This window comes from Aulostomus chinensis, chromosome 22 (assembly GCF_037954235.1).
Source record: "Aulostomus chinensis isolate RoL2024-O1b breed Wild chromosome 22, RoL_Achi_v1.0, whole genome shotgun sequence".
Lineage (NCBI taxonomy): Eukaryota > Metazoa > Chordata > Actinopteri > Syngnathiformes > Aulostomidae > Aulostomus > Aulostomus chinensis.
Genome location: NC_141341.1, coordinates 23476620 through 23502971, shown reverse-complemented (window position 1 = coordinate 23502971; position 26352 = coordinate 23476620). Strand labels below are relative to the sequence as shown.

The following is a 26352-nucleotide window of genomic DNA, read 5'->3' as shown; positions in this document are numbered from 1 at the left end:
TAAACAGAGTTCAAAGAATAACTGCTTCAGAGACAGATCATTTAAATTATTCTCAAACTAAATGGAAAGGAAGTTTTCTATATGAATGTATTCCAAAATCTGAGCAAAGACGCAAGCAAACTCTTCTTCAAGGTCAGAGGAATAATTCAGAGGGCAAATGAAATGACTTTGTGCAAAATGAAATATTTAATTTGAAGAAATTTGGTCAACACCCATGACTCTGAGGTCCTGTTGAGTCAGAGAATGGAGGACAAGGTCATCAATGCTTGTCTCACACTTCAAGGCTGGTGGGTGCATCCGCTCTCTGTAAAGATTAAGACGTTTTAGCCTAACCCTTACCCGAGCTCAAGGGCAGCATGTTTTGTTTTGTTTTTTCCTGTTATTGTCTTGTCTGCATATTTAGCTGGCTTTTCCTTTCTTTTTAACCACACTCACAATATCACAAAAACATTAAAAAAAACAAATAAACACAAAAAAATGTATTTTAAGGGAACATGCCAACTGTCCAGAAAAATCATTTTTAGAGCAAGACAAGCAGATAGAGACCCTCTCTCCTCCTGACCCCCACGGTCCATGTACCAAAAATAAGCCAACGTTGAGGCTTTAGTGGGATTTTCCGTGATGTCACATGGTTGTCTCCACTACGTTCTCATCCATTTCTACGGGTGACGCCTGACTCTGTCTTACAACTTCCTCCTCTGTCTGCTCCTATTTGCCTATTTATCAACTTCTGAGTGTTGTTAGGGTTAGGGGAAGGGTTGGGGTTGGGGGTAGGATTAGGGTTAGGGACCGGTTATCACCGCAACACTGTCTTGTTTGCATGGAAAACCCTCTTTTGTCATCATCCGATGATGCAGTCTACATTGTCAAATGAGGCAAAGGGGGTAGCCTACTCTCAACATCGCCTGTGGACGCCAGATGCAAGGTTTGATATAAGATTACATTTGATGACATAACATTTGAACCTCAACATGTTGAATATTTGAAATATACTGTATGTATTTCCTCAACCAAAATTTTTAAAATATTTTTAAAATGTTTCTAGAAAATCTCATCCCATCTTTATGAGGAACATTCTTGGAACAAATGAAAAAAACCTGCTTGTGACCTTAAGAGATTATTGTGCATAATATTCTGAATTTTTTCCAAAAAAAATGTCTGCATGAATATCCAGGATGGCTGTGCATCCAGGCAAAATTTCCTGGATTATTTTGATAGATTAAAGTCATTTTTAATTTCAGTAACATACTGCATAATTCCCCTCAAATTTGCTTTCCATGCACTGCAATCTTTCAACTGTTAAAATGCTAATCTTTGGTTGGATGTAGGTGGTGACATTCGGTGACCATATTAGATTGTGAACCTGGTTTTAATTTTTGGGAATAAAATGTAACATCTACAAAGTAATAAATAAATGCAATATCTCTTTATTTTAAATCATCCCATCAACTCATTAGATCATCTTAATCTGATACTGTTTGAATTGACCTGTTTGTCATATATTCAGTTACTTTTTAAAGATTAGTGAACTCCTGATGATTATAATGATTGTATGAGGATGGCAATGATGTTCGACTGCTGTTTATTTTGCCCATATATTTATTATTCTATCAATGATTTGTTGGTGCGATTTCCCCTCCCTCTCCTAACCACCATCACTAGCACCACCACCCTTTTTTTTTTTCTTTTGCATGGTAATTTCCTCCTGCACGGTTCAGCTTTTAGGGGGCAGGCTCTGACGTCAGCTCGCTGGCCGGACGCACAGTACAGTGCAGCACCAGGACACACACACACACACACACACACACACACACACACACGCAGTGCCTGCTGCTGACTGTTAATATTGCACTAGTGACACCATCCACTCTCTATATGTATTGTGTGCATAGCGCGGCACGGCGCCAGCGGAGAGACACAAAACCAGATTACGCGACAGACGTGGTCCACGATGTCCAAAGCAATCCCACATCAGGGTAGAGAGACACAGGGGATTGAAGGGAGAGAGAGAGAGAGAGAGAGAGAGAGAGAGAGAGAGAGAGAGAGAGAGAGCGAGAGAGAGAGACAGAGAGAGAGAGAGAGAGAGCTGGGGGGGGCGGCGAGGGGACTGCAGTAGTACATACAGGGTCTGGATGAATAACCATGGCAACAGCAGCAGCAGCAGGAGAAGCGGTCATATAAACATTGCAAACCGCGCATCCATCCGCAAACAGCGATAGACTCAGTAAAGGTTGGATCCTCTGACTTCATCACTGCTAAGGTGAGGCTGTTGTTCCCTACATGTGTGCCCCCCCCCCCCCAACCCCCACCCCCCCGTCTGCTTTTGCGTGCGTGCGAGTATATGCGTGTATATGTGTGTGTAACATGAGAGATCTGGGAAGCTCGTGGTTGTAACATTACAGCAGAGAACGCCGCTACGGAGGTCGACTCGGTGCGGGAAAGAGGATGGCTTTAGGAAGCTCCAGCTTCATTTTACATCCTACTTCTTTGTCTCATCTCGTGTTTAACTTTGGGTTGTTCAACAACATTGTGAAGTAAAAATTTTAAATTAAATAAATCATCTTATGGCAACTTATTGCATATCCTATCTAAATACAGGATAAAATGAAATGACATTCTCATGCCCAGAAGGATGCAAATGAAATATAATTATAGACAAATGGATGTTGGCTACTCAGCTGTGCAGTCATCTTAACCTTACAAGTAAACATGTTTGCGTGTCTGTGTCTCTAATTAGTTTTGCACAGGTGATGTGGTCATAAATCGTCAACTTCTAAAATAAACAAAACAAGCAAGATCTTGAGAGCTGGAAGTATGTCCTTATCCTGCATGGGAAAAAAGAGACTCCTTGAAAATAAAAACTTGATTTTATTACTGAGAGCATGGACAGTAGGAAACCACAAGCATACAAAGCAAATATTTCCAAGTGCAGATATGACATTGTTGTCTATTCGAGGGCTGCAAATGAGTTCAGTTCATGAGGTTGCTTGTTCATGAACTACAGCCTGCAGCTTTGTGACACTCGTGACTGGTTTTCATTATCTCATGTGAGAGACCTTTAGAGCAACAAAATAATTCAGTGTAATGCTAACACACTGCAATCAGATTCTTTCAGTGCAGGTTTGTGTCATCATGGATCATAGGTCTACTCTACAGGGGTGGGCAACCATGTGCCATGGAGGGCCGTGTGTATGCAGGCTTTCCTTCCAAGCAAACACTTGAACAGGTGATTCCACTGATTAACACACCTTCAGCCACAGAAGAGTGTCAATCAGTGGAATCACCTGTTCAAGTGCTTGGTTGGAAGGAAAGCCTGCATACACACGGCCCTCCATGGCACATGGTTGCCCACCCCTTCTTTACACTGATACACAGTAGCTGTGGTGAGAATACAAATCTATTATGGATCTCTTTCAAGTAGGATTTTTACTTCACTTTCTGCAGAAAACTCCTTTGATCAAAAATGATTTGCATTAGATAGTAAGAGTCATTTTGAGGTCTTGGTACTCTAGTTCATTTTTACTAGGATTAGGCACTGCATTGCAATTTTTTTTGAACAAAAAGGGCTTAATACAACACTCGGGAGGGTTTTAGCAAAATGCTAGATTATGCCATCACATGACTGCTGGCTCAGTGATTTCCTGTAAATAACAAACCCTCTCCCTGCATTACTTTGGCAAATGAACTCTCATTCTAAATGCTTGAATGGCAGGCAATATTGTGACCCACACATCCAGTATCACAATATTTAGTTGCTTTAGAGAGGAATTTGGGTGGAATAATTCCTGAGATTAATTTCCGGCCCTTTCAACTACACACAGAAGCATCCACCCGTGGCACAATGACTCCCTGACCCCCCCCCCCCCACACACACACACACACACACACACACACACACCACCGCCACCACCACCACCACCACCATCCCATATGTTTTTTTGCATATGTGTGTGGTGGTGGTGGTGGTGGGGGGGGGGGGGGCATAAAAGGCAGGAAGGTGGAGGAATTACTGAAGCTGTTAAACAACATTGGTTTGTGTATGTGTCTGTCCATGTATGAGGCCCACATGAAAAAGTAATCTGACAGCTGATGGCTCTTTTGTCATTTGTGATTAGTTTTTAATGATTTGAAAGTTGGAATGAATACAGTAGCTTGTAAAATGTAGACCATCATAAGAACTTGTTAGGCTACAAGTTATGCAGTTGTTGGACTACTTTCACAACTACACAGTCTGAGGGTGCACCAGTTTATTTTGGAGTTATATATGAAATGGAGGATAAGTCTGGTAAAATCCCTATTTCCCCAAAAAGTTGCTGTATGACTTCTATTATCCATCTTCCCTTGAGTCAGACAAGATAGGTACCCATCTCTCCTCTGTACTGCATTTGAGGTCTGATACCTCAGAGTCCTGCTGACTGCTAGTTAGCTTAGCACAATTAATAAACACATTGTTGCTACAAGTCACGGCCAATTTTGAGAGGATAAGGAAGATTACTTCAAGACAACCCCAAAACCTGAATATAACGCAGTTGAAGTATTTTAACTTATGCTAACTTTCCCAATCATTGTGCAAAGCTAACTGGCAGTCAGCTGGTCTTTGTAGGTCTCAGCTCCCAAAAACTTGGCATGCTCCTTTGAATAATTTACATTATGTAAAATATTTAATTTTCTTTAAGAATCACCTTTATCCCAATGACTAAAATTACTAAAGTATGAAAGAATAGTACTAACTTGTCAATTTCACAGCATAACTAAAACAAAAGTGGTGAAATATATTGGAGCGATCATATTCAGAGTGAGAGAGACTCTGACTGCCAATATCCGTCCGAATGTACAGGAAGTTATTGCAGAACAAACTGCCAGGCAGTCTTCTGTGTTGATGGGGTCTCTGAATTTGTTTTGTCCTTATGGATACCCTTTTTCAACAGGTACAAATCAATTTTATGTTGAATTATACTAATGTATGACAAAAATGTTTAAAATACAGCAGTGATTCTTCCAACTTCCCTTGTGATTGCAGAATTTGGTGAAACCATTTTCTTTTCCTTTGTTTGCCTGCACAATGACCAGCAGCAACAAATTACTTCTGTCCATTCCCTGAGCTGCAAGTTGCACAACTCAAGCATGCTGCTCATAGTAGCCATTGTTCTTGGTGTGGACAGCCCTGCCAATGGAGCAGTTGGTATTGTATATTGTATGGCAGCTTAAGAAGCTTGCTGCAATGCAAACACAATATGAATTTAAAAAAGCTGTAATGCAGTTAAATAAAGCCTTAAAGCAAATTTAAAAAATGCCTGATGAAAATGAAAAAAAATATGACATGAGACAAATAAAAAGCCACAACCGAGGTGAATAGTTCAAGTCTGTAACTTACCCATGTGACTGGGAATATTATTCCAGAGCGACTTTGCTCTTATAAAACATAGGTTTTATAATAGTAGAAATAGATACATTTTGCATAAATTGCATATAACTGCATATATTTATCAAAACCTATGATTTATGAGGGAAGCATCTTTTTTTCTGCTTCAGAAATCATAAAGGTGGCGCTCATTTGTGGAAATTATCTTGCTGACCACGATTTGCAACATTTTTACTACAGAGCTTATTTTTCGCAACAATCTAAATTCAAATGTAAAAGCCAGTTGGTTTTTGGCTTAAAGAACCTATGGTGATTCTAAATTTTGAATATGAAATCAAAGAAATTGTCATCACTGCGGAAATTTATTGCAAAGCAAACATTGTGAGATGAATTAATGTGTTACCCATTTAGGTCTTTTCACAAGTTATATTAGCAGGATGCACACAGCAGACTTTCTGATGTAGTTGTACTTTTATTTCATCATAACCATTTGTTTCATCATATCTATGAACATCACTGTCATAAACGTAAAAGACGAGAACGTATCTGAGGTCAGCGAATGACAGCTGTTTGCCCCTTAAGTCATCAGTGTGGGTGTTTTCTTCTGTCCTTTGCTGATTTCATTAAATATATTGAAGCATTTTCAGCGGATGCTGATAATAAAGTGGGCGAAGACTCTGTGTGTGTGTGTGTGTGTGTGTGTGTGGGTAATAGAGAGAGGGAGTGTGTGCTATACTGTAGCCATATTGGAAAGATAGATCGTTTTGGGGGAAGACCATGATATGCTTTGAGACTGTTGTATTGAAAGTACACAGTGTTCATTCGCCTCCTCACTGCCTACCTAACACATTTCTAGAGGAGTGAATGTCCTCTCCCTCTCAGTCCAAGAGAATGCTGCTAGATAGGGTGTTGGTGGACGTCTCAGTGAATTAAAGGAGCAGTCAAGCAGATTAGTCAACACTGAAGTAATCACAAGCCGTCCTTACCTGTGTCTCACACCCAATGACCTGTAATCGCCGCAAGCAATTATGACAAGTACCATCAGCTGCAGTCACCCTGACTTGAAGCTTCTCTTTTATCGAGCTGCAAGTGCTTGTCAATGTGACTAACTCTGCAGAGTCAGCAAAAAAGGGGCAAAGCTTTTGTTTTGTCCTGTCAGACCATGTCCTGCTGCAGCCAGCTGATGTTGTGCATTAGAGGAGGTTCTTGTGCTAGTCTTGTGCCATCACTATGTACATTCACATGCTTTAACAAGGACATATTAACCTTCTTGTTCTCCTCCAGACTGCTGGGTGTTTGCCAGTTCAGATGTGCAAATGAAATTCTGCAGTTAGGAATGGAACCATGGATAAATGTCTGCACTCAGTGAGGAGGAAGGAAGAGATTAATAACGACTGGGGACTTAAACAAAACATTGTACATTACAAGGAGTGAGTCCAGACCAAAAACTTACCAACAGTTAAGATTCCTCCTCGTTAATTAATATGTAGCCAGGATTAAATTGAAAATGTAAACAATCAAAGAACAAGGCCAAATAACAAGACAATTAAGAAATTATAAAAGTTGTGAAACTGAAATGATAAATTAATGAAATAGTACAGTGCAGTAAAACAGGAAAGACTGAAAAGAGGAACAGCAATTGCAAAATGCAGATATTAGGGTTGTCAAGCAATTAAATCTCCTAGTAATTTTTTTGATTTACCTAAATTACCGTAATTGCATATATCAAGTTTGACTTTGAAAAGCATTGAAATAATCAAACTCAAATACAATTTGGTAAATGTGTGAATACATGAATAGATGGGCTTTAGAGATCAAAAGCTTTTTTATTTCCCATGCATTCAGACCTTTTTGTTGCTTGCATGGACAATGATGGCCATGACCATCACAAGAATGATTAAAAAAATCATACATTATTGTTCAATGATGGGTTTTTTTGTCTTGTTTTATTTCCGTTAGACTAGATGCTGCCCAGATGTATTGCTGCCTTCAACTGTCACTTGCACATCTCCACTTAAGAGTTAATGAATATGGCGGCAAGGCTGTGATTAATTGCAGTAAATTTTCAAATGTGTGATGTATTCTATTATTAATTAGTCCATCCATCCATCCATTTTCTACTGCTCATCCTGTTCAGGGTCGTGGGGGGCTGGCGCCTACCCCAGCAGCCTTTGAGCGAGAGGCGGGGTTCACCCTGGACAGGTCGCCAGTCCATCACAGGGCCAACATAGAGACAAACAACCATTCACACTCACATTCACACCTACAGTCAATTTAGAGTATCAATCAGCATAGTCCCCAATTGCATGTCTTTGGTGGGAAGAAGCCAGAGTACCAGAGAGAACCCACACAGGAACAGGGAGAACATGGAGACTCACACAGAAAGATCTCGTGCCCGAGCCGGGACTCAAATTCCAAATCTTCTTGCTGTGAGGCAACAGTGCTAACCACTGCACCACCGTGCAGCTTATTAATTAGTCAACATTGATCAGTTACTTTGAGGCTGTAGTGGATGTATTTTCTTTTATTCTATTAGCTCCCTTTCACTGAGCATCAGCCTGGTGTTGAAATTTGTTCTGTTGAAAAAATAATAATGTGAGGTGCAACTGAGATGCAGCTTAGATGCAAACAGGCGAGGAGCTGTTGCAGACATACGATAGAAGAGAATAAATAGAATATTCTCATAATAAATAATGAGATTTGAGCACCACTCATCAATGCTTTAATAGACATAGAAAAAGATAAGAACTATATAAAAAGAAGATAAAATATTTAAGACACAGACATACATATTGTAGCTAAAATAATGAAAATGAAGGATAGTTGCTCTATAATATGATAAAAGAGCAGCAGTCATAATGTTGCACAGTGAGATATTGCACAGGTTTACTGTTTGTTCAATGATCTTACAGCCCTGGTGAAGAATCTATTTGTCAGTCTGGAAGAGCAGGCTTTCAATGACCTGTGCCTAAGGACACCAGGTTAAACAGACGATGACCTGGACGGGAGGAGTCTGACAGGACAAATCTGCTTTGGTTTGTTGACCAAATTTACAGTGGGGCTTTTGAAATGATTGCACCCAGCAAAGTAGATGTGTATGATTCTAAAATAACAATAAAATCATTATTTTCAGTTGTTATATCATAGGTAATTTTATGCCAGCTTAGTTAGTTTAATGCATGCAAAAACTGCTTTTGAGAAAAATGTATTTGATGTCTTTTGACTGTTGACTGTTGACTGCCATCTCCACCCACTATCACTCATTACACTACAACACATGGTTAGCAGGTCCCCGAGGGTTTCAGCTCCTTAATGCACACAGTAGAGAGATCTGTCTTCTTGTGAGGGAGGAAAGTGAATAAGAGTATTCCCAAAAGCTATGTATTTTAATTTCTTTTTTTTAATTTGGTGATGAGAAATGCCATTACAATTGTACTGGGCCCCTTTCTTATCATATGGGATGTGATACGATGGAAAAATGATCATGAAATGACATTCTCTAAATAGATATTTGGGGCTAATACTGTCTTGGGCTGGTTGCAATGTCATACACTTTTCCCACCATGCTTTGTTTGTTATGCTGGAATAGAATACTTGAGCTGTTGATTTAAGTTACCACAGACCAACTCTACAGCAGTACAGTGGTTGGCTTGACCAGACTCTGCAAAACCAAACCGGTTCTAAATGCCTGAAGAGAAGCTGCCGTCAGTCTTTTATTTGCGTGCTGCCATGTTGGTACTCTTAATTGGGAGGGCATGAACTATAAGAGCTCAGGTCCAGGAAGTGGTGGCGGCTCTTAACATACATTAAATTGAAAGCGGACTTTCTGTCTTTAAAGAAAGAATAATCCAAATGAATTGATACAACTGATTAATCACCCAGCTCTAGATTAAAGCAAGACTGCATCTGAGTGAGAGATAAGAGCTGCAGCCAACACACAGGTAATGTTTCATAAACAAAAAGTTGATTGCACTATGAGCTGGACTGGGCTGTACTTATCTCTAATATTTTTCAACATTTTAGCAATGAAGGATTTTGCAATGGTGTAATAAAACCAGCCTGTCAAGTACATTTTCAGTGCAATAGGAAAGTGGACTGAAACAGCATTACGCTTTTAAGCCAGCTAAGCAGAGGACATGCTGTCATGCACTGGTAAAGTTGCTCCCCTGAAGGCTGATTCACAGCAATGACTCCTGCTGTTACTTTATTGATATGTTGTGTGCATCCCCCTTCAGTGATGACCCTCCATGTCAGTTTTTACTACACTCCCAGAACACACACACACACACACACACACACACACACACACACACATGCATGAGACGATTATGTTTTAAAGCATTCAATATACAGTTATGTGGTGCACTTTGCTTTTCATCTTCCTTTTGTGTGATAGCAGCTCAGTGTCACTCTCAGGGCCTGTCCTCTCTCACTGGAGATTGTAAAATCCATGTGTGTGTGTTCTACTGATGGTTCCACAAAGATAGCTGTTTGGAAGTGATGTGGAAACACAAGCTAGAATAGTTCTCAACTCACACGTGGGCCACTTAAGCTTCAAGAGTACCTGTCCTCACAGATTAATTTAGACACACCCTCTTGCATGCATTCAAGCACATTTTGAATTTTTCCTGCTTTAATTATTTATTCCTTTTTTGAAAAAAATTTGTATTATTGAATGCATGTTGCATGTTTACATGAGCCTTTATTCCTCCCTGTTAGGGCCTGCATAGTGTGGCACAGGTATGAGTTCTAAAACCTAGAAATGATTTAGCAATTTTTGTTGAAGCTCTTTTTTTTAATTTAATGTTCAAAATAAGGTCTGTGGTTGAGAAAAAAACAAAAATATTTTAATGTTTTTTTTTTTCTATGATACAAAAATACATCTGGAAATACCACATTCTTATCACAAAATATTTATGTGTCTCAGAAACAGCGATTGCCAACAGGTGGCCAGTGAGAGATTGCCACCAGCTCGTTGCGGTGACGTCATTTGTTGAAGTGTTGTTAATTCATATCTTGACATAGGCTTGTACTTTACAATTGTGATTATTGAATTTGCATATTATGGAGCATATTTTCAGCTATGATCCAAAATCCATCCATTTTATTAGAGGGAAATACATCCAACAAAAAATGTCCCATTGCATGCTGGTGTGTAGGCCAATTGTGAAACAAGGCCAGAGTTTAGGCTGATCCCCTGATTTAACCTAAATGTGTGCATTTAAGTTTGTCTTCTGGGAGATATATGTTATAAATTGAAAGAACATTGATTTTCCTTCAACAAGGCCAAGAATGAAGAATGAAGAATCCATTTGTCTTTCACTCCAATGCATTACCTATCTACATTTCTCTATCAATCTGACTAAAGTGACCTTTTATGACCTTTGTTTCCCCAAAATTTCATTCTCATGTATCTCAATCATGCTGCAAAAATAGCTTGGAAAGGGGTTAGATTCAAGGATAGAGTTGACCTTAAAATAATAAACTAAAAACTGAGGTGCAGAGTTATGTAACACAATTTTAAGATACCTCCACACATGTATTAATACTGCAGTGTGTGTCTGTCAAAAAGTAGTGCAGGAAGGAGTCCAAAAAAAAGACATTAAGTTCAAAGTCAATGATTATGTTGAACGGATTTTCAGTTACATGCCTGAAAAGCATGCGGTTCACATTAGTTTTAGGTTTTCTTCCACCTGTAAATACCAAACGTGTGAATTTCAAAGTCTTGGTCATGGTGGTTGCTAACAAGTGGCTCAATAAGACTGCGGAGGTTGTTGAGGACAATAGATTGGGCCAAAATAAAAGAAATGTGAAGCTAATTGTGGTGACATTGAAGCCATTTATGGAATACCTTATTCATAATGCAGTGTTAGCTTTATTCCTATATTTATTTTGTTTACTTCAAAAACCCTAAAAGTGGTGTACATTTGAGAAGTTGATTTTCAACAGTAACCCAAAATCCAATGAAATACTACAAATGTCTGGTAATTTAAGGAACCAATGGAGATACTGACTTCTGAGTTAGCCTATAAAAAGATGTCATTTCCTGTAGCACTCTGTTGTTTGTGGACAAAAGCTAAAATCACATTTAAATCCCAAAACACCTACTCTTCTCCATAATTACAAATTTCAGATAAAATGACAACACAATAACTTTTCACATCAAATTTTAAACTGCTGGACACGTGTCTCCTACATCTTTATAACAAGGTCATTCTCACCGTGTGTAAACAATGAAGGTTTCAAATTTCCACATTATGGTTTGGATATTAAATGAAGTGCAGGATCAGCTTCCATCATAGTCACAAGTGATACTTGTAGGACTTAACAATAGAGAGAAAATAACAAGAACAAAGATTAATTTTTAACTGGATTTAGGATTATTTTGTACTTATTCTGCCAAATGACCTCATGTAGTGATGACCATAGTCACACTAAAGAAAAACAGAAACATACAGGGCTGAATTGAAAATTCACCATTAATACACCTACAGAAATCTTACTCTTTCACAGCACAGAGTTGTTTGTATTTGATGTATGTCGGACCTCTTTGGCGATCCATTTTTTTTTAGATATGCCAATCATATGATTGTGTATTAATACCATGAATGTGTGTGTGTTTGGAAAGGAGAATGAAGCACGCTGCTGTTCTTGTCATACATTTGGGTTTATATTCAGAAAACAAAGGCTTCACAGCTATTTTGAGAATAGGTCAAGAATCCATATCATAAAAGAATCAGGTACCAGGATGCAATCATATTTTTCTTAGAGGCTGATATTTCCATTAATAGAACTTGGATTTAAATAATCGTACTTGGACAGGGATAACCACAATTCATTCTAAGACATGTTACAGTCTAAAAGATGTTACCATTTGTTTCACTGAGTCAAGGTTTTGCACATTGATCTGAGATGTCATGTTTATTGTTTCCTCTCTTTTGACAGGTGATGAGTTGGATTATATCATGTCTGAAGTACAGGGAACACTGGAGTTTTCTATAGAGTTGCACAAATTTCACAATGTGGATCTCTTTCAAAGAGGGTAAGAAATGTCTCTACAACCCATCACTGAACGTCATCATGTTGACAGCTGACATTTCCTGCACCGTTACCTTTGTGCAACTAACAGATAGTAGTTCTTTTTACACAATAAACCTTCAAATAAGATCTGATCATTTTTACTCATACTTAAATTGGTAAGCCTTTAAAATGTTGATGGTATTATTTCAAAACATGTCGTCATGTGTATTTGAATGTGTCTACTTATATTTGCTGTTCAAATGACAGTAGCTGTATGAACAGGGTGATAGATGCAACAGGCTGTGCACAGTTTATCACTTGGTTGACAGTACACTGATATAATAATGTAAGATTTTTTTCAAATGCCTATTTATTGTTTTTTCTTTTTTTTAACCAACAACTATTTACTTGGGGAATTCAGGTTAAGGCTTTCACCATTTGACCAAAAACTGGCTCAAGAAACACAAAAAGTAAGAAATATAAAAGTTAAACGTAATAATTACAAGCTAATTATGGAAATAAAAACCTAACAATATATGAATAATGTTTTCATCTTTGAGCTCCCTCTTGTTTTCACAGATGGGAACATTTAAATTAAAATGATCTTTGCAAGCCTTGTTTAAGCTCATACTCGCCTCACAGGGCTTCCAGCCATAGGAAGCAGTACAATCCAATCATGATGGAGAAAAGAAAGCTAAACCATTTAGCAGATCTCAGTCATGACTCTCCTGTGGAATTTCAGTGTTTTAATTACCAAATACTGTAAAAGAGTTCGAAAAAAACCCATAACGTAGTAGGATGTGCTAATCCGATGGTGTTGGTATTGGCCCAACAATAGGTCATTTCAATGTATTCAATATTGAAATTATATATGATTATAATCCCATCCATTCTGTCCACTTCCCTTGTATGCACATGTGAGCAACATGCAAGTCCTGTTGCATTTCAAAGTTATGTGTTATTTTTCATGGGAGGTGAAGCAAAGTACAATACACATACTGTATATGTTAATTGTCTTACACAGGGAAAAAGACTATTGGATCAGTATCATTTCAGAAAATAGACTTAGCTCTGGTATCAGGCCATCCCCAAGTAAAACCTTTCTCTGACCTTCCTAACTAAAAATGCATGCATGTGTGAAGCACAGAGACAAACAGCGGACATGACACAAGTGAATTTAGCATGATATTCCATCACATAAAAAGGCCCATGTTTATTTAGTGTGCGCAAAAGATTAAAACCTTGGACTCCAGCTTGATAGCTTGGGTGAAACCTTCATCATACTAATCCTTTCAGCTGAGTGCACTAACATGGTTCTTTCTTTACCATTTGCCATGTTGCTTCAGATGTCAGGAAATATGATGTGAACGAATTGAATCTCAATAAAGATGAAGCACAATGGAATAGAAAGAGTTAATACGGCTCACTACATACAATCGCAGTAAAATTAGATGAAATCAGTATGAAATCCCGCACCAAAGTGGAGGAGTGTGAAGCTGTACCATGTTAATGGTTGTACAGTATATGTACACTGATCGCATTTAAAATACTGATTAGTCACCTCTTGATTTGTAAAGAAGGCAGTGATGATAGCACACTGCTTCTAATTTCCACAGATGGAGGGAGAGATTGATTTTGACACTCACATTATGAACTGCAGCTGCATTTTTGTAATGTATTTTATTCCAATTGAATGTTTTAACCAACAAAACACAAGTTGATCAAATACCTACAGCAATTTTGTGCTCCAGCACATACAGTGTAAACACAAAACATTTGAAAAAACGGGCAAATGAGTAGATCCATTCCATTCCATTTTCAACCTTCAAACCGTTTCTGTGCTCTGTCTGCACCCTTAAGTCACTCAGGTACTTATATGATATGTTACAGCTTCTCTTGGCTGTCTTAAATTGCCAATCTGTCCCTGGAGAGCTGAGATCTGCTTTTACACCAAGCTGCATTGAGTTGAACTGTCAAAGTAACCTTTTCAGGAGCCATCCAGGAACCCCATATTTAAATCACTATTTCCTATTTTAAAGGTTTGTATTGGTATTTGTCACCTTGTTCCAATTAGTTTTTTTCCCTTTTCCCAAACAAGGATCAATACTATCAATACATTTCATTCAGCCTGAGATGTCTGCAGACATCCAGTAACAGTTGTGCTCTACTCCACTTTGAACAGAGGTGCATTATCATGTCTCCCTCATTATTTATGACCCTTTGTCCTTAAATAATTCAGCTATTTGTCCAATTCATGCCTGATTTTGTTTAATATGGCGACTCCTCATTCATGCCATATAAATGACTTCTGAAGCTGAAATACTGTACTCGTGAATATATCTGTATAAAACCTGGCTTGTTAATTATAAAATAGAATTCAATCTAGAATAAAATACGGCAATGGTATCATATCACTCACACGAAAGGGCAACACAGGAGCTGCAAATGTGATGTGGGCCAATTCAACAAGGCAAGTATGGCTGTAGTCTTAATTTGTCAAGTTGGGATAGAGGGAGGCGGCATGGTGGTACAGTAGTTAGCACTGTTCTCTGTGGACTCTGGCTTCCTCCCACAGTCCAAAGACATGCAAGACTAGGCTAATTGGATACTCTAAATTGACTGTAGGCATGGCTGTGACAGCAAATGGTTGTCTGTCTACATGTGCTGGCCATTGATGGACTGGCAGCCAGTCCAGGGTGAACCCCGCCTCTTGCCCGAAGGCTGCTGGGATAGGCTCCAGCCTTGACTTGTGGTTAGGCTAACATGATAGTTACAGCAGATCTGTCCGTTTTTTTTTTGTAGATATTGTTAGATTGTTAGATTTTTTTATTAATGTATCTACAGAAATTTCAGCTTCCTCACTCCATTATCATGAATCTTTATTACACTTGAATTAACTGGTAATTTTGGAAGTACTACATTCTCCTTTTCTTTTAATAAAAAAAACCCCCAAAATTTTAATATGTCTTTAGGAAAGGGGCTTTGGTGTGGATTTTATTTTTTTTAAAATTTGAATACCGTTGTCATCGGTGTAACGAGTAATCAGGTAATATTACTTTTACAGCAATGTTACATAACAGCATTGCTGCATTAAAATAACTTATTTGCTAAAAATGAAAAAAAACAACTCTTTGTATTACTTGTACATGTTGATTATATTGTCCATAGGATATGTAACCTAAAACAGGTGCAATATCCTCTTTACAGCTCTTGATTATATTGTTTGTCTCAAGTAAACATGAAATAAAGTGAAAAACAGGGCACCTTTCATAGTAGTAACTCCTCCACCACATGATTAGCTACACACTCCGACTAACAGCTTTGGCCAAATTAAATAGCCAACATAATAATGTTAGTACTTCCGCCATCTAAATGCTGTCCTCTTTACCATCTCACGATTGGCGCTGCACATAAGCATTGCCACTGACCTTAGTGCTGGTACCACCACGTGAAAGGAGACCAGAAATAGTGCTGACTAAATGAAATAAATCTGTACATCAAATTAAGAAAAACTTTAAATTTATAAATAGAATCTGATATGCACGAATGATTTTCATATAACAGATTATCTGAAAAAAGTAACTAAATTACTGATCACTTGAAGAACTTTGATATCCATGTTAGATTGCACCACATTACCCCAAACCAAGCTCTCAAAAAACCTTTCACCAATAATTAAATAAAAAGAATCCCCCTCTAAAACTTAAATTATTCATAAATTAATGTATTTGCAGTTCAGATCACTAATCCTGAACCATACTGTTCTTGATTAAAACAGCTGGCCTCAAAGTCAATGGTCTAGTCCAAATCTTTGTTAGTTAAAATCTTGTTATTGAACATTTATCTGCACATAAAACTCTTGTTTTTGCACCAACTGACAGAGTAAGACATTTTGGGTGAGACTTCTGTGACATTTTAAACACTCATCAGTTTCTGAAGGGATAGTTGTCACAATTTCGTCAATTTGTCACGTCAGTATTGGCTGACCAAAGCAAACACTTTTTTGTTTCATAAGTAACAATGTCAAGATGTTTTATGCTGACCCTTCATGTAAATTTTTTAATTGATTTTTAAGCATGTACAATTAGATCCCAGTTTTAAAAACACAGAAAAGATCCTTTACAAGTGAAAATGAAATATATATGTGAACAGCAGCAAGCGAGGATTCTGTCTAGACAAAAAAACTGACTCAGGCAACCTTTTACTTTTCCTTGGTATTAGGATGACTCACTGCTAGACAATATTTCATTATGTCTTCATGTCGTCTGACTCTATAGCATCAGCATGTAAATGTAATCGTCCTCTCCCTCAGGTTCTACCAGGTTCGAGTAGGGTTAAAGGTCTCACCTCGAGTGCCCCACAGATTGATCGTAACAACACAAGACAACACAGGTAAGGTCAGATGATACAGCCACATGAAATATTTTTAGACACTGCACAGACTATTGCCCTGTCTAACATCTATGTCACACAACCGTCAGGCTCGTTCAGAGATAAGCCTCCAGTTTATCCTATTGGTTCTCAGTAATCTGTTTTTGCACTTTCACTGAACTTGTGGCCAGGCACATGCAAGAACATTTGCTTTCATGGTTTTGAGACATATGTGGAGCCTGAGGCTTTTGTTGTTGTTTTTTTCTCATGAAAAATATTAAATCATGTGTATGTAAAAAAGATACATCTCTGTTCCAGGATATCAGACACAAGATAAATCCCCACCATGTTAAACCAATCTAAACTGGAGCATTAAGAACCAAAAATGTATTTTTCAGTTGAAAAAGTCCAGAGCACAGTATAAAACTATACTTATACTATTTTTGATACATCATATGAAAATAACTTGGATATTTTGAATTTAATGTATTTAAAAAAAGAAAAGGGAATAAATATAATATAAATATATCCTGACTCTTGTTCCGAGGGCAAAATTTGGATCATGTTCAATTAAGCAGTGCTACCAAGGGGGCCAAGTGCGAGGACGTCTCGTCTGCCTATATGCTCTCTCTCTCTGAATTATACATTGTATTGAACACATTGTCTTGGAAGTCTCTGAAAAACAGTAATTTCTGTCTGCATTTTGAGTTAAAGCACAAAGAGTGGCCTAATCTCTGCCATGCCTAGAACCATAGTGTCACTCCTACTCTCCATCCATGCCATTGCTTGATGCCAAGCCCAGGGTACAGCAACTGCCTTGCCAAAATAATATTCGGGGAACCGCTTTCTTTGTTTGGAAACATTTTGGTAGGTGCCAGTACATGCCTTCTTTGTGGCTGTGACATGAATTTAAAAGAAGAGGAGAAGTGCCCTGAAGACCTGCAATTTTTTGGAAAAACTAGCAAAAACTAGCCAGCCAGCTAGCTCATGTTGTTGTTTCAAATGAAAATAGCAGTGCACAGAAAGTGGAATAGGAGAATAATAGCTGATATAATCATCTAATTGCAAGCTTATACTACTCACAGTGTTGTTCCAGTAAACTTGACTGGGCTAGCATTAGTCATAGAACCAAAGATGTCTTGCATTTGATGACACTACAAATGTGAATCAAATTATATTCTTACATTTGATGTCATCCAGGTCTAGTTCTCCTTGAATATGGAAATCTTCACAAATTAGTGTTGAAGGAGAGATTAAAGGCTTATAAAGATATGTGAACACATTATCTGTAAACACCTGACTTTAAAAGAAAATTATGTTCATCTAGGGCCCAAACAGTTATGTTCTTTTTTGTTTTCTATTCAAAGATGACTGCTTCAATAAAATCATCCATCCATCCATCCATCCATCCATCATGGCACTATTCCCCCTATCGCAAGTTGATATGCCAGCAAACTGATGATGAAACTCAGTTTGAGCTAAAACATGTTATCCATCCATCCATTTTCTTCCGCTTACCCTGATTGAGGGTCATGGCGGGGCTGGAGCCTATCCCAGCATCTACGGCGAGAGGCGGGGTTCCCCCTGGACAGGTCGCCAGTCCATCGCAGTGCCAACATATAGACAGACAACCATTCACACTCACAGTCACACCTACAGTGAATTTAGAGTATTCAATTAACCTGGTCCCCATGTACATGTCTTTGGACGGTGGGAGGAAGCCAGAGTACCAGAGAGAACCCATGCAGGCACAGGGGGAACATGGAGACTCCACACAGAAAGATCTCGTGCCCAAGCTGGGACTTGAATCCGGAACCTTCTTGCTGTAAGGCAACAGTGCTGACCACTGCACCACCTTAGATACAACTAGATGCCAAAAATATTTACAAGGTCAAATAAACTGTGTACATTCGCCAGGCAAATAAAATAAAAATGGAAATGTGTGTGTGTGTGTGTGTGTGTGTGTGTGTGTGTGTGTGTGTATATCTATATCTATATCTATATATCTATATCTATATATCTATAAATATCTATATCTATATATATATATTCTTCCTTAACATTCCTCATATTGGTTTCTCTTTGTGATCTGCAGGGTTTCTTAACCTACCTAGTCATTAAAATCTCAATCCCTGGCAAAGCTGGGAGCCGTTTCACTGATTCACAGTAATAACAGCTATTTTTAGCTTGTCATGACGGGTGCACCGTGCACGTCTGGTCTGGCTCAGCTGTACTAGTGAGGACCAGCTCCTGACAGTGCAGGCCACTGTTCATTCGAGGACATTTTGGTTTGTGAGGACATGTCAATAATTGTGATTTCAAGTGTGAGATTTTATTGAGAGCAAGACGAAGGTATCTGGGATATGGCTCCACACAGTTCAGATAAAAGCCACTAGGGAGTCGTACTTTCCATGTCCTCACAGCTAGAGCTGAGCCATGGAGTGTGCGTATACTGACAAGGACACAGCTGATTTTGAAGGCGATGTGTCAATGTCAGATGTGACTGTGATCATGCCAATTAAGTCTTTTCTGCAGACAGGAATATCAACAGAGAAGACTATTTCCTTGTCTCATTAGTCTAGGGTTGGAGCAGAGCAATAGTCTGCGTTGCAAAAATATTTATAGATTACAATGGTCATTTTAAAAATAGGAGTTCAGCAGTCTGTCTCTTGGGAGACTATTTTTAGGATCCTAAATCCTGGAGGTTCCATTTTGCATCTTGCCAGGTGAGAAGAAGGATATAGAGTATTGACCAACCCGGCGGAAGCTATGAGAAAAAGATTGTTTGTATTGAAATATAATCTTGTCTTTTCCAACAGTCAAATATTTGCATCATTTTGCAAAGTTTAATATCAGCCAGTTATTAAAATTGTGTAACATTAATTCTCTCTGGATAGCTGCAGTAGGTTACATGATAATTGACAGCCATACTTCATCTACTGGGGTTTGCAGTGGTTCACACTGTCGCCTCACAGCAAGAACATTGCCACAACCTGTTGACCAATATTTTTGCCAAGATATGTTAAAATAACATCATCCCAAATGACTGGAGCATCATATTCAGGCTTCCTACAAAGGTTAACCTCAGCAATTGTGACAACTTGCAATGCCCAACACTTCCCCTCATTCCTAGCAAGGTCTTCCATAGAGTTCCCCCCAAAAGACTTGAAAATGCCACAGATGACAAGTTAAGGTAGGAACAGGCAAGAACTTGCAAAGGTCAAGGATCTATAGACCAGATTTTTGTCCTCCTAAAGATCACTGAGCCATGCTGTGAATGCCCTCTTGTATGTCAATTCATTGACTTTAAGAAGGCATTCGGCATGCCTATGGATAGTTTAAAGGGCACATGGAATTCCATCCAAAATTGTCACCATTAATGGGAAATTCTATGAACACTTGGAATAGAGTCATGTTCAAGAATACTGAGTTATTCCCCATGAAGCCTCGATTAAGACAAGGGTGCATTATATCCCCTATTCTGTTCCTTGTCACAGCCAACTGGGTGATGCATAAATCAGCGTCATACTGCTCCTGTGGAATCCAATGGTGCACAAATCTGGACGACCTTGATTTTGCAAATGATTTGGCCTCATGTCATTAACTCACACAACCATCCATCCATCTTTTGTCTATACCACTTATCTGTTAAGAGTTGCGGGGAGGGGGTGGTGAGAGGCAGGGTTCACCCTGGACGAGTCACCAGTCGTGTCACAGGGCCATCAGGAGCAATTCAGGGTTCAGTATCTTGCTCAAAGATACTTCAACATGGTCACCAGGGCAAGTGGGGTTCGAATCAGCGACCCTTCGCTTGCTGGATGGCCACTCTACCTCTGAGCCATGTGGCCCCTCAACTCGCACTCTTAAATATTCCCTTATTTAGACTACAATGCAAATACAAACATAAAATTTCAATTAAAAAGTGCTTTGTTGTAAACATGAGGACAACTACATTCTTGAATGAAAAGGAAAACAAATATTAAATAATCCTCAGGGCTGCAGTCTAATCTAGATCTTTAATGTCTGACCTCAGTGAACTGTAATATTTAGCCTTCAACAGGTGCATATTCTTCTATCATGCTAGCAGTGCTCACCACAGTGTACGTGTTGTGTACCAGCATAGTTGGCACACAGTTTTTTTGTTTTATCCACAATCATCTCCGCGGTACCATTAACAATATTGGCATTCTTATGATGTTACCATTCTTAGTATTTGTCTCCCATTGTAGGTAACTAATGTAAGCTACTTCTTGTTTTCTCTCCTCCATTGTGGAAATAGTACAAATTAGTATTAAACATTTGCTAGTGTAATATGTAGGTAAAAATGAAATCAATATGTGATGTGCTCTTTTCCACTTGAGCATCCTACCTCCAAAATGTCTGTGTCCAAACTTGTGCGCATCCATATATGGCCAAAGTAATATTCCACTTATTCCACTTATTCCGAAAACTACATGTCTGACAAAGCTATTTACATGCAGCCACACACATTCTGATTGGCTGGGCTTGTAAAGTTTGCTGCTTTTTTTCCCCCCTACCTTCTGTAAAATAAATAAATAAATAAAAATATTACTGTATTTTTCTCCTTCTATTAATTGATTCACTGTTATAGATAGGATTTCATTTTGAAAAAGACTTTATACATATTTCCAGAGGTTGGACAAGATATGTCACTTGATGGCGGTCTGTCTGATAGCAATAAGCTAGTGTATTTCAGCATTTGTAAACATGCAATAGATCGTATGCTCCACACTTATACACTGCTGTAATTACACTAACTTGAGACACTGCCGCATATGCAGTTTGTCGAAAAATCTGCTAAATTTGGAAAGAGCCAGACAGCAAAAATTCAACTAGCATATGTTGTTTTCATGAAACCTATCAAATTCGAATATTGTCATTTTCTAAACAACAGTATGCAAACAAACGTGTTTTTTCACTCCAAAAATCTGTCAAATAACTCGCTTTTAAAAAACAAAAACAACACACTGCTCCTTTAAGCTCTTCCAACCTGGCTACATGTGGGATGGGTTAGATTTACCTACATACTGTACATGTTGTTATGTTAATTCACTGTATAATTCTCTATTCATATATTTAACTATCAACAACAAAATTCTTCAGCCTATTTTCCAGTGCCGCTATCTTTATTTAATAGTACTGTAGTTCATTGGGCAATAACATATGTGTCAATTTTTACAGCCTGCATTACCATGAGGATCATATCCATATTAAGATTGAAATGCTGTGGCCTCCCGGCCCCAAGTCAGCCTATGTACATAGCCCAAAGCCTGAATCATGAGCAAATAAGCATCAGGCTCTGCCCAGCAAGAGGAAATACATTCACCATACACTGCAATAATCCCTTAGTATGATCTCTGTGAAAGTGCATGCTTGACATTTCAGTCATCTGTGCTCTTCAGATCGTGCCAAACACTCAGCTGAAGCATTTAATGACTGTGTTTCACACACAATAACATGATTTTCAAGTCTGAATGTTAACTGGGAGAATTGGCTAGCTGTTCACGGTGTCTGCTGTTACTGCATAAGATACTCGTTCACATTGGTATCATGAAGAGTGAGTTTGTTGGCAGTTTTATGGATTTTACTGGCTAGAGTGCACATACTCAAACTCACTCTCACACACAACAGATGTAGACTAGCTAGAGCTGTAAGCAGATTATTTCTGGCACAGATTCACCAAGACTAAAGCGTAGGGGCATTTCAGCAGGTTTTAATGTGCAGGATGTGATAACGCCCCAAAACCTGTGAGGATTGTGGTATACCACAATGCAATAACTGGACGGGTTTGATGTGCTATGGTCAGATTTACTCCCTGTAAACATGGAAGAATGTGTTAAAGTCAATGTTAAACAAGAAATTTGATAACATCAACTTCTTTTCTGCTACACCTTTTTAACATTATGGAAGGTCATTTCTGCAAACAAAATAGCTGAACTATGTTAAATGACAGAATGAAGATTTTGATGGATGGATTGGCCTAGTAGTGCATGCAACATTTGAATGTTTCGGCATAGTCTAGCAATGGGGTTCCTAGTCTATGGCACTGTGCTTTCAGGGTCCTGAATAGAAAAGCTTGGAAAGACCTGAGAAGTCAAAAAAATAAGATGCACATTCAAATGTTTAATTTCTGAAGTCAAAATCATGACCTAACTTCAAGGCAGTCAGAAAGCACATAATTCGGCCAAGGTGATATGTGATATAACATCAATACTTTCCACCTCTCTATGATGACGAATTCATGAGCAATGTACAGTGAAAGCAATGTTGTAAAGCTCCACACTATTTCTTAAACAATTTCTACCTTAACATAATCCTGCTAACAGGATTACATTAAAAACTACAAAACTAAAATTACTTCATTGGCAGAGGTAATAATACATAATATAACAAAAAAATGCCGATCTAAGAAGTCACAAATCTTTAGGGTAAATTATTGCACATGAAGACATTTTTATATTATTGTTATAACATGATTTTGGGTAGAGCGCTTGCAAAAATTAATAAAAAGACTTCCTTAAAAGTCTCTAATCTCAAAGTAGATTGGTTTACTTCCCTATATTAATTCTACATAGAATTACTTAAAAGATGATAAATCATAATTCCATCAACAAACCTCAAATATATTGTCATATCAGGATATATTGATATACCTTAACTTATGCATCCAGTGCAATCTAAAGCACCACTAAGCTAAAGGCATCTCTATCTCAACTACACTCCCAACATTACCTGCCTTTTCTGGGGTGTTTTAATTGTTTTTGTCCCATGTTTGCTTTTTCCATGAAGGTAATTATATTAAACTGCATGACAGTGTGTATGTTTGTGCGTGTGCATGTGCGTATGTGTATGTGCATTTGCCTGTGAGTGTGTCTGTGCTTCTGCTTGTTTCCTCTTGCATCCTGCATTCTTATCAGGGTCTTATCACCTCTGCTCCTTTGGTACAAAATACAACGTCACTTCTGTTAAACAAACTGACATTCAAAGGAGTGTGTGAACATAGCCAGGGCCAGTGTCATACCAGGGATTTTGTGACTTTGGCCACATTGAAAGGCCACCCACCACAGGACAGAGGGCATGAAAGCACCTGGCTCCAACTCAAAGAGAATTATCTGCTCCACACAGTGGCAAGACTCGAACATGTACATCCATTGTGATAAAAAAACAACAACAACACACAAGTGATAAACAGAAAGTGCCATTCATGAGACTGTGAGGCACCAGTGCTAACAGAGTCGTAGTACATTCACAGAACTTGTGCAGTCTCTCTAACACATCTTCCAAGTCTTTGACAGCAGGCACACATCCGTCATCCTGGTTGGGGCTGCTTGATGCTGCAAGTAGTGACAGCATTATCAGGAGGAGGCCTGTGGAGAGACGGAGAGTAAAAATGTGACAGAAAAGAGCACACTCCCAGCAGGGCATTTCAGAGAGCTCTCAGGGCTCACAGCTGGACAGCAGCTCAGCTTCTGTGGCTGCAACGCTGCCAGGGACCATATGCTCTGAACAGAGAGTAAACAGCTTTCTTATCACAAAAGTGCTGGAACATGGGAAAGGTTGAGGGTACTAACACCAGGGGCCTCATTTATGAGCGACAGTGTGGGCGTGATTTGTTAGGGAGTCTGAAGGAAGTTTTCATTACATTGCCTACAATTCTGCACAGTGTGACTATATTAACACTTTCACTGCTTACATTAGCAGGACTATTACAATTCCAGGTCTACGTCTCCAGAGAGTTATTCTAGCTCTCTCTACTCGTTTTCCAGTGACACTGTTTCTTAAAGGTACAGAACATAAAATAACACACAGCAGATGGTGTTCTCAATCTTCCTCATCCTCTCGTAGAAAAATTCAACTATGATGAGATGTAGCAGTCACTCTTCCAGTCTTTGGGAAATATTGTGCTGCACCAAGCTACAATGCTGCCTCTCAGGTGCTGCGGAAGGCCACTGTGCCTTTTGGTTTTGTCCTGACAGTAGGCTAATTCTGTTGAGCTGTTTGATTCTAAAATTGTCCACAACTCTTAGATGAAGGCATGAAAAGACACTTTTGGAGAAAAAAAGTATGTGATATTTTTTGGGTGAGATATGTTTCATGAGACATGCTAACACTTCCCACCCACTACCATTCATTGGTCTATGCCAACTAATTCCTTTAAACACATTCTGAGTTGTTGTTATGAAATTTAGCAGGCACAGCAAGTTTTTTTCTACATAGCTCAATATGAAAGCCGTACATCCTTCAAAAGGATGTACTTGACTATATATTGCATTTCGCTGATGTTGACTGAGCATGAGCGAGGAGTGAGAGACAATGTGGATGCCGAGCTCAGCAAAAAAGTTTGAAAGTGGCTAAAATACAGTCAATGACAGTTATAAGTTAGTAATGTAAAATTATAGCTAACAAAATAAATGACCGGTGAGAATGAATGTGGGGGAAGAAGGTGGACACCGACAGATCAAACGCCTGCAGAAGAAACATAGAACGCGGCCGAATAGGCCTACAAAGAGTGTAAACCTGCCTGAGCGAGTAAGGCCTACAGAGGATATGGCTGGACTCAACAAGCAAGGACTGTCCAAGATAATCCACTCGATTATGGAAGAAATTGTGGTAGCACTGACCACACTTCAACCACAATTGAACGTTCTCAAAGCACAAATGGAGGAATGTGGTCGGAAATTAGATGGTGTTGAAAACGGACTGAATGATATGGAAGAGCGTGTTGCTGTACTTGAGGAGGACAAGAAAAAAAGCGAGGTGGATTCAACACAGCTCCATCAAGAGAACTCTGTGATAAATTGAAAAGATTGGAGGCGCAGTCAGAAATTTTACTTAAGAGTGCGTGGCCTACCGATAGGCACTGAAAAAGAGAATCCTAAAGCCTACATGAACAATCTTATGAAGCAGCTGCAGACCCATATAATGCATACCTGCCATATAATTAGTTCAAGTTTTGAAAAATCTATTTGCCCAGCAGATTGGAAGATAGCTAAAATTATGCCACTGCCTAGGGATAACAAAGAGACTTTCTCAGAGTGTTTAGAATACGTATTGGTCTACCATTTTTCCCTGAGAAAAATCATGAAAGAATAGTATATGAGAAAATACAAAATTATTTTTTGTATAAATGACTTGAATACAGCTTATCAACATGCACACAGGAAGATGCATTCCACAGCTACTGCACTAACCCAAATGACTGATGAATGGCTAAAAGAAATAGATGCAGGAAAGATAGTTGGTTCTGTTTCATTAGATTTCAGTGCTGCTTTTGATATTCTTGCCATGGATTATTAGTGAATAAACTACACTGTTATGGTTTTGATAGGGGTTCTGTTGCCTTGATCAATAGTTATCTCACATATTGGGTTAAGGTTAGTTGTAGAGTGCCGCAAGGGAGTTGTTTAGGGCTGCCCTTATTTTTAATTTTTTACAACTGATTGACTTTTAATTCTAAACCATGCTTCCATTGCTGTGTATGCAGACGACTCAACCACTCATTCAGCAGCATCAACACCAGCATTTTGAAAAGGTTCTAAATGACGACGGTAAATGAAGAGCTTGTACCGATTAGAAAA

At 38.7% G+C, this 26352-nt stretch overlaps 1 protein-coding gene across 2 annotated transcripts in view; it reads left to right on the top strand.

Annotated features, from left to right (window-relative positions):
* Positions 1–2106: 2106 nt before the first annotated feature.
* fam135b (family with sequence similarity 135 member B) overlaps positions 2107–26352 on the top strand; it is a 57435-nt gene continuing 33189 nt past the window's right edge. For both annotated transcript variants that reach the window (XM_086192728.1, XM_086192727.1), the window contains exons 1-3: positions 2107–2260; positions 12308–12404; positions 16695–16774. In XM_086192728.1, coding sequence (XP_086048854.1) covers positions 12328–12404; positions 16695–16774 — 157 coding nt within the window. In that variant the 5' untranslated portion in view covers positions 2107–2260; positions 12308–12327. The remainder of the gene's footprint in view (positions 2261–12307; positions 12405–16694; positions 16775–26352) is intronic.